We start from the raw sequence: 9,968 nt of genomic DNA on the forward strand, positions 1-9,968 counted from the left end.
CACCAACTGAAGCAGCATTCCCTGCAGGGTACTGTGTACAATGTACATTATTTTTTCACTTACAGAATATTTCCCCCATTATTTATTAAGTAATAACTCATCATTTTGGAAAAATCATAATTCCTGAGAGCACAGTTATCCCATGAAGAAAATTGTTAAGGCAATCATATGTCAGTCTACTTGTAGTAGGAAGACAAGTCAGTTTTTCCTTTAGCTCTAATTTAGATGTTGTTGAAATGTCTATGCAAATTAACAAGAAAACCGATGTGATAAATAGGACAAGGCAAAATATACAGAGTTTTTTTATACTGCATGGCTAGTGTGATACAAGATGCCATTTTTTACTACTTTGCTTAAAGTTATAAGACTCATCTTGAAAAAGTCAGTAATGTTTTTGTGGTACTTATTTAAGAACAAAAAATGCCTGAAAATAATTTTACAGAGGCAAATAGCTGGCAGATCAACTTTATTTTCTGTATCTGCTGTCCCGCAGCTTATTATATTAAGGATCACAATACTGCATCTGTACAAATTTTATTTCAAATACCAGCTGCTTGTGGAATCCAGATGACTAATCTATATTGTCAATGGACAGGGCTAGTTTTTTTATTACCTCTTGTGGACAGCCTGATACTGTGCACACCTTAATGACAGCATGGAAAGAAAGGGGAGGCTCTAATACCAATAGCAGCAGGGCTGCATGAATGTATTCTGAGCCAAAGCAGTAGGCATTGTCCTTGTCTGGGTGAATGGGAAAGGAAATGTGAAAGGCAGAAGACTGTAACAGATGAGAATTAGCTTCAGCTCCTGAACTATTCTTTTAAAATATTTACATCACAATAAGATATTTCTTAAACATCATTAAATGTATTCAAAAAGAGGCACTGATGAGGTGGGTGACTGCTGTGAGCTGAAGTATATGCTTAGAAGTCTGTCTCTTTTAGAGGCTAGAATCTTACTTCAGAATCACATGGAGAGAAATAGCATTGGCCCCACTTCTAGTGTAGGAGAGCCAAATATGATATGTAATCTTATTACTTTGATTTGTCTTGACCAAGAGGGAGGTACCAGTCCCTTGGGGGGGTTTTCCTCAGCTTCCACACAGGATCATACTTTTGTTTTTCCAGAATTCGGGCTCTTTCACTCTTGCATAGAGATTCCTGCAATGAATGACAATATAATACTCAATACTTAGTCTGCTGCATTTTCAAAGCACATTATATATATTAACTACTCTCACAATTCAAGTTATTTCTTATTGGTGATCATGTTTAAGGAAAAAAATAAATTTTAATTTTCTATACAAAATGACAGCAGCTTGTAACCGTAACAAAAGGAAAATTCATAGCAGAAAATGTTTGACATATAGTTTATTATAATTTTTTAAAGCATATATAGATAGCAAAAGGCCAAAGCTCCAGTACAAATAATTACTATCAAAAAATCATTATTTTTTAGAGAAAAAACCCCAAACCTTAAGACTTACATTTTCAAAAGTAGCTATTGGTTTTAAATGCCTCAATTTTGGGGCATTCAGTGTTGAAATGCTTTCAAAAGACTTTGTTTTCAGACAGTGCTGGGCATCCATTATCCTCTTAAAGTTTCCCCTCTGTTGTCTTAAATGCTATATTAAAATCTGATTAATAAATCTTAATAATCCTAACAAACTGAGCTTCAAATAATAGTAGCACTAATACCTCTAGTATTTATTTCTGTATGCCTCAATGGCAATTTATTAAGCTAGGGTTTGTTTTTTCAATTTCTCTCTTCATTGGCAAGACAGCACAATTGAGATTTCTGGGAGAGTTTTGAGTGAGGGAAGGAATATAGTGAATTGGTATGGTGAGGTTGTGAATCTAGGCAATAGCATATGTAAGGCAGGCACTGGAGAGGGAAATGGGAAACTTAAGGCAGATGTTAGAGCAGAAGGGAGAAGGTGTAGAACATGAAAAGAGGTAAAGTCAGAGCTATATACTGAGATGATGTTGGTTCTTAAAAGCAATGACAAAGTTTTAGCTTTGAAATAATATAATGGGGAACTAATGGAGAGAACTGAAGAAAAGATAATACAGTCAAAATAATAGGAAGTAGATAAGATTTTACTGGCAACATTTGTATGAATTAGCAAGATATTTTTTCCATCTAATTTTGAAGAAAAGGTTGTGGATTGAAAAAGACAGTGGAAGGCAGTGTAGGTTCAATATTTAGTTATTTTTAAAGGATTTGTTAGTCCCCTCTCCCAGAAACAAAGTACACCAAAGATTTGCATGTATTGGAAAATTATCCAACATCTACATAGTGCCTCACAAACACAGAAAAGGTCTAACATAACTATTGTTCTATATCTATTAAACCAGTCTTGTAACTTTCTTGTTCACTCAATTGTGGAAGTACTTTCAGTTTTTCTCATTTATCAAAATATTAGAAGATTTACCTGGTGTTATTTGGGTCCTTAACTCTTGGAAAATAAAATGAAAATGTATATATATACTTCATTTGAATCACTGCTGGGGAGGGGTTCAGTATGCAGGTTGCCCAGGGTCAGAAGACTCCTAGTCCTCTCTCACTGAAACAGCCTGGGGCCAGGTAAGAACTTCTCCATGGCTGCTGCAACTTGAGGGAGGGGTGCATGTCCCCCAGCTGGGACAGGTCCAGATTCATCTTCCTAGTCTGCTCCCCAGTCTGAGTGAGGAATTGTGCACTTTACCCTTGCTCTCTAAGGGGAACAGCTACTGATGTTCGCATACCAATGAATCAATGGGAGAGGTGGAGAGAGGAGCTTCATCCCTCCTCCATCTCCCCACCACCCTCCCAAAAGAGCATCTGGAGTGGAAGGCTCCAGGAGTCCCAGATGGGAGGGGGTCAACTTTATTTTTTGTGTCTGCTGCCCCTTTCACCTGCCTGGTGATACTGTTTCTGTTTTGTATGGTTTTATACATCCCTGTACAAATCTGGGAGGAGGAAGAAAAGCTTCAGCTCTCCCACCCTCCCTAAAGAGCACCGGAGAGGTGGGAGGCTTGGGGCCATGGCAGTGCTGGATGGAGTGGGGGGTGGGGGAGACACTTCCAGCCACTCTTTTTTATCCACCTGGTCATTATGTTGCTTTTCTATATAGCTTTATGAGAAGCATTCCCATTCCATACACAAACTCTCTGTAAATAGCCTTCCCTTTCTCCACTTCTGCCCCAAAGGGATTATAGCTGTCCCAGTTCCCATCTCTGGCACCTTGCTTCCCTCCCCCACCCCCATGTTGTCATTCTACAATATAACTTCCCTCCTTTTCTGTGTTATGAGATATAATCCCATTCCAGGCACATCACATTGTCCTGGCACAACCAAACCCTTACCTTGTCTTAAATTACGATAAGAAAGAAACAAAATTTGATGGTCCTAGCTCTTACTGTTTAGGAGGAATTCTTAAACAGGCAGGCAGACAGACTCTCTCAAATACATAATAGATTTGTTTTTCTTTACTGTGATATGGGAGGATGAGTAGATTTTTTTTAGGGTAGATTAATCCTGATGACCATGTTGCAAGCCTGATACAGAGTTTATTTTTATACCATTCTTAATACTGTTTCCAATTTGGCATTTATTGTACCTTAGCATCTGGACTTTTGCTCTTTTCCCACTTTCTGCAATTGCTGTAGTCTATTTTCCACTGTTCACAGGAGGGTACTTCCCCATATGTATAATAGTTGTGGAAGAAATTACGGATGCCCTTGCAGTGTTTCCATTCAGACCAATAATCTTCACATGTTCGCGGAGGCTGATAAAATAGCAAAAATTATGTTAAGAATATGCTTGCAGGAGAAGAATCCTGATACTGTATTTGGCCTCAGGAGTAAGGTACAAGATGTTTCTGGGATTAAAATGCCCAATCTGTATTGTAATGGGGGAAAATCGAACCTGTCCCATTCATTTCAGTTATCTTGATGTGGGAATTTTCCCAAATGCTGTCTCAGTGTACTGTGTTTTGAAATTCAGCACTGTGCTATTGTTATGTTTTTGCTCCTCTAACTGGAACCAAAAGTCCGACTGTCTTTGTTACATTAATCCAAAGAGCAGAGACAAAGAAATCTTCTCCGGTAAGGGTGGGCCCTGGGAAGTGTTGCAATGCTAAAACATAATCCAGTTGCAGACTCTCTCTGCACATCTGAAGATAATACTAATTTTAAGGGATATAATTTGGAGACTAATATTGTCTACATTATCAGTTTCACCCTGAAACATATAGTTTCTTTACTGCTCAGAGCACTTGAGCCAGTATCTCTGTTCTCAATCTTTGCCACCGACTCCCTGTAGGACCCTAGGCCCACTCCTCGTGCCAGGAGGGTCGGATGCATTTACAACCCCCAGGCCTGGGCCTGGCCTCGCTGCACAGGAAGGAGGGCTGGTTTGGCAGCAGTCCTGTAAGAGCCCAGCTGCCCCGGGCTGATATTAGCAGAAGTCCCCGGGACTAGCGCTGCCAACCCCCCAGGAATTAAAAGGTCACATCCCCTGGAATCTCCAACCGCAACCCGGCCCCCAGCTGCGGGCCCCCGCGCACACCGGGGCCGTTAACGGGCAGAGAGGAAGGCAGCCCTCCCCCACGAACCACTGGGCGGTCCCGTGCGGCCGGCTCCGCTCCCAGCCCAGAACTCACCCTCCACGCCCCGCCGTCAGCCATGCTGCTGGCTGAGACCGTGGCACAGGAACCTGAGCCTAGCACCATTGAGCTCATCGAGCCAATCGGACAGAAGGGCGCGTATGACTGACAGCTCACTTCCAGCCAATCACCATGGAATGTATAAAAATACGGGTCCGACCGCAGGGGCTGGGCCGGCCCGAGGGCCACAAGGGAGAAAACTGTTGCCACGGCTACTGGAGCCCCGCCCTTGGCCGGGGAAAGCCAATGAAGAGACAAGGACTGAACTGAGCGGCGTCTCAGCATCTTTCGGCCGCTGGCGCTGTTCGAACAGGAGCTGGAGCAGACAGAGGTAGAATAGTGAGCGGCGCGCGTGCTGCTTCCAGCGCGAGACACCCCCACGTGCGGTGCGGGAACAGCAGAGAGGAGGGAAGATGTGCAGATGCTAAAGCAAGGAAAACATTGTCTGCGGGGATAAGAGTACCCCGTGACCAGGCACAGGTGGTATGTAGCGAGCTGCTACCTTGTAGGAATGTGCTAGCGCTAGCACTCTCCCATTACGCCTTTTACAAAAAAGTAAGCAAAAACTTGAGTGGGCAGGGTGAAGGGCAGTGGCATCAATAGAGCTGGTTGGCATGCTGAATTCTCCCTAAGTAGCACAATCTCACAGGTAGCCTTCTACATACCATGTCAGGGGAGCCCTGGTTGTGTTGAAGTTTGGATGCTTGCATATTTTTTATGCAGCATCTAGTGTCATGGCCTCTGAGTCCTAAAAACCACTAACATCAATGTTAATATAAACTGGCACCTGCCCACAGCCAAGAAATGTATAGGTAGAGTGCAAGCCTGCTTTGGTGCTCAATTACTTCTCAGAGCTTAAATTAAGTATACCTTGCAGGTCTATCTGGGTATGTCTACACTACATGGTCAGAAAAATGGCAGATTTTCCAACAAAACTTGAGGAACGTCCACACAATTGCATTCTTCTGCAAGAAAATCAAAAGAACGGAGGTGTTTTTCTGACACTGTTAATCCTCATTCTATGAGGAAGAAGCCTTTTTGCAAGAGTTCTTTTGCAAAAAGGTGTGTGTGGACAGAGAAGAGGGAATTCTTTTGAAAGAAGAGGAAAGAGGAAAAAACACAGGTGCCCTGGTGGCCATTCCATCCATAGCAATCACAGCTTACAATGTGAGAGCACCCATTCAGTCTGGCTGCTCTCTTTCACAAAAGCAGATTGCTTTTTCAATGCATTTTTGCACTGTGGACACTCTCTTTCAGAAGAAGTTCTTTCAGAAGACCTCTTCCAAAAAAAGTTTCTTCTGAAAGAAGCCTGTAGTCTAGACCAGCGTTTCCCAAACTATGGGCTGCGGCCCGGTAGCGGGCCACTGGAAAAAAATACTGGGCCTCAGCATGGCTAGTGGCTGCCAGCAGGGCCGGTCTTAGGCCGATTCGGGCCCCGTGCCCCTGAACCCGGAAGTGCCGGAAAGTTAGAGAGCCAGGGGCCCTGCTCCACTGATACGTGGAGCTGGGTCTCTCCCTCAGCTCTGCCTGGAGCAGGCCCACCCCACCCCCAGAGCATCCCTGCCATGCGTGGCTCCTCCTCACCACCTGCTGCTGCCCATGTGCAGCATTGCACGTGGGCAGGGAGGACGCCTGGGTGTGACATGACGTCATGGCCTGGGATTTTAAAAGTCTTCGGAGGCACGTGGTGGGGCCACGCTGGCTCCAGCAGCCTCCGGCCCTGCAATGTGGAAGGCTGAAGGCAGGGAACGGGCTTGGGCGGAGGCGAGGAGGTGGCAGTGGCAGCGGTGGGGGGAGGAGTGGAAGGAGAAGGGGCTTGGGAGGGGAAGGCACCAAGGGACAGGGTGCAGGAGACAAATGCCAGGGGGCCAAGTGCAGACAATGAGAGAAAGGGTAGGAGGGGAGGTGTCAGTGGGAGGGGGGACAGGGTGATGCTGGGAGAGGAGAGGGGAAGGGCATTGGGGACTGGAGGAGGAGGTGCTGGGAGAAGGCTTGAAAGAAGGGGTGGGCATGAGAGATGTGGGGATGGAGCAAGACATGTGTGAGGACACAGAGGAGCAAGAGGCAATGGGGCAGAGAGTGCTGAGGGGGTGGGTATCAGGGAAAGAGAGGGCAAAGGGGGCAGGGGCTGTAAGGGAAGGGGGAGGCACCAGGAAGGTGCAGGGCTAAGAGAAGGTGCAGGTGCCAGGGCATTCTGGGGTGAGAAGGAAGGGAGAGCTGGCCACCGGAAACAGCACTGGACGGGGGAATCAGGGCAGGCTGGGAGGCTGGTGGAAGCAGGGCTGCTGGGGGGTGCGAGGTTGGGGGCAGGGAGCTAGCCGGGGAAGATGGGAGGGGAGAAGAAGCGGCCGCCGGAAGGAGGGCTGGATGCGGGCAACGGGGCTGGCCAAGGGAGATTGGGAGGAGAAGCGGGGGGGACCTGGCTGCCCAGGAGGGGGTTGGGCGTACTGGGGCTGGCCAGAGGCACAGGAGGGGAGCGGGGGGAGGAATGAATCGGCCTGCGGGGAGTGGGACTGACCCGGCCATATGTAGATCTTGGGACTCTGTTCCCCGTTCCCCTCCGCAAAGCACAAAGCATGAGTTAGTTCGGCCCGGGGATTCTATTGTCCCCACACATACCCTCCTTGAGTAGTTGCGAACTGTCTGGCTGGCAGACACACTCATGCAGCCTGAGCACATTTACCAGCCAGGCAGTTCGAAAATACAAACTGATACATCTAGTAATAATACAACTTACCTAATGAGAAAATACCAGACATGGTATATGTCTGGCATTTTCTCAGTTTGTTTTTTATGTGTTTATATTTTTGGGCTGCAAACAGCAGTACAGGCAGTCCCTGGGTTACGTACAAGATAGGGACTGTAGGTTTGTTCTTAAGTTGAATCTGTATGTAAGTCGGAACTGGCGTCCAGATTCAGCCGCTGCTGAAACTGACCTCCAGTTCTGACTTACATACAGAATCAACTTAAGAACCCCAAGCGTCACCAAGTCAGCTGCTGCTGAAACTGATCAGCAGCTGATTCCAGGAAGCCCGGGGTAGAGCAACTCTGCCTCGGGCTACCTGTAGTCAGCGCTGGTCAGTTTCAGCAGCGGCTAAATCAGGACGCCAGGGACAGAGCAGCTGGGGTGCTGCTGGATTGCTCCAGTAGCACCGCTCCTCGGCACTACTGGACCAACCCAGCAGCACCCCATCTGCTCTGCCCCAGGCATCCTGATTCAGCCGCTGCTGAAACTGACCAGCAGCGGCTGAATCAGGACCAGAGCAGCTGGGGTGCCGCTGGGTTGGACCAGTAGCACCCAGAGCGGCGCTGCGGGACCAACCGGCAGCACCCCAGCTGCTCTGCCACAGGCGTCCGGAGAAAAGCCTCGTCTTCTGGGGGGGGGGGGCATACTAGCTGCACCCCCCCACCCCAGCAGACCAGGAAGACACGGGCGGCGGACCGAGATGCACTGCGGTCCCGCCGCCTGGGTCCATCGCGGCTTTGCTCCCCGTCTCCCTGATCTGCTGGAGACCAGCAGACCAGGGAGACGGGGAGCAAAGCCTCTGAGGACGCCGGCAGCGGGACAGCAGCGGGGCGTCTGGGCTGTCCCGCTGCCGGCTTCCCCCGCGGCTTTGCAAAGCCTCGGGGAAGCCGGCAGCGGAGCAGTCCAGGCGCACCTGGGGTGCCCTTTTGCCCGAGCCCCCCCGCAGCTTTGCAAAGCCGCGGGAAAGCCGGCGGCGGGGCATCCCAGGTGCACCTGGGGTGCCTCGCTGCCCGAGCCCCCCGGCGGCTTTGCTCTGCGTCTTCCTGGTCTGCAGACCAGGGAGACGCAGAGCAAAGCCCCAAAGTACACGGGCGGCAGGACCGCGAGGTCCCACGGTCCGTGTACTCTGGGGCAGCCCTGTTCGTAACTGCGGATCCGACATAAGTCGGATCCGCGTAAGTCGGGGACTGCCTGTATTGAAAAAAAAAAAAAAAAGGGTTCCAACTAAAGTAAAAAGTTTGGGAAACCGTGGTCTAACCAGCTGTCTGTCTGTCTTACAGTCCATTTATCCAATCCATATTGCTTAACTTGCTGGCAAGCATATTGTGGGTGACCATATCAAAAGCTAAAGCTGGCACTGGGGGTTTTGGGAGGACCAGAAACAATTTGAATATTCATCATTTGATTAATGAATATGCAAATATACAAATGAACATTACCAGTCCTCCAAAAGTTCGTGAATGGATTTACTGGTCCCCATGTCAAAAAGTTTGGGAACCCCTGGACTAGACATAGCCTACGTGTGGGTGCTATCAGAACAGCATGGTAGTGAATGCCTTTGGCAAAGATCTTGCAATCAGTCCTGGAAAATCTAACAAAAGGAAAGGGGGGAGAGGCAAGGGTAAAAGCAGTCATCTCCACTGGGATTAATCAGCAGGACCTTACCCTCAAAAGGGTCAAAAGCTGAACAATATCCTTTGAATATTGGTTTGTTGACTTCTTATAAACACATTCAATGTATTGCAACACACATTCACAAAGCAACAATAGGATGTGTAAACATTATAAAAATAGTTCTCCAGTTGCACACAGTTGTTATAAGGTTCAGACGTTTATTACAGCTGCTCCTGCTTTTTCTGTGCACAGCAGAAGTATCTGATCCAAGAACAACAGGGATGTTCAAAGTGGGGAGTTAGAAGTTTTTATACATACACACACATACAGAGGAAGAGAGAGAGATCTGCGGAGTTAGGAATGATGTATGATCTCGTCAAAGTAACTTTTAAGCGCCGTGCCTATATTTCCCGTCTGTATGGTGAGGAAAAATACTGACCTACTCCCACCTATATCTAGCCCTAAATGTTGCAAGGTCTTGTTTCTCCAAAGTAACACATGCAGAGTCATCTAGCTCCCGCTGCACCTTCAAACAAGCCTTTATCCTCTACCTTTTCTGTACAGCCGTATCACCACTAGTAATGCATCTTCAGAAACAGTATTGCCAAATAGAAAACCAGAAAAAGTAGTTAGGAAATACATCTCCAACAGACTAAGCAATAGGGGATAATGCTTTATCTGGAAAATTAGTGAGGGACAGTAGCCCTAGAACTAGAAGAGCCCACATGACTGCATAGCCCAACAGCTGGGTTCACACCAGAGAGAATTATGCAAAATGCTATAAAGCACTTTGCACTATTGCTCTTTTTGACAAGTAACTTCAGATTTTATACAGTACGAAAAAATCCTGTTACCTTCTCCCCTGCCACACAGCCCCTCAGACACCTGTTTCCTCACTGTGCACACATTTAATATCCACTGCTAGAGGATTTTACATTCACCTTGCAAGAAAAATCATAT

At 47.2% G+C, this 9,968-nt stretch overlaps 1 protein-coding gene across 1 annotated transcript; it reads right to left on the reverse strand.

Moving 5' to 3' along the window:
- Positions 1-449: 449 nt before the first annotated feature.
- On the reverse strand, positions 450-4,787 carry C15H22orf39 (chromosome 15 C22orf39 homolog). The gene is made up of 3 exons (XM_006134948.4): positions 4,646-4,787; positions 3,602-3,769; positions 450-1,160 (listed from the first exon to the last, which is right to left on the reverse strand). Exons 1-3 carry the CDS (start codon positions 4,721-4,723, stop codon positions 1,035-1,037), a joined length of 372 nt encoding a protein of 123 aa, XP_006135010.3. The 5' UTR covers positions 4,724-4,787; the 3' UTR covers positions 450-1,034.
- Between the last annotated feature and the right edge of the window lie 5,181 nt (positions 4,788-9,968).

This window comes from Pelodiscus sinensis, chromosome 15, assembly GCF_049634645.1.
Source record: "Pelodiscus sinensis isolate JC-2024 chromosome 15, ASM4963464v1, whole genome shotgun sequence".
Lineage (NCBI taxonomy): Eukaryota > Metazoa > Chordata > Testudines > Trionychidae > Pelodiscus > Pelodiscus sinensis.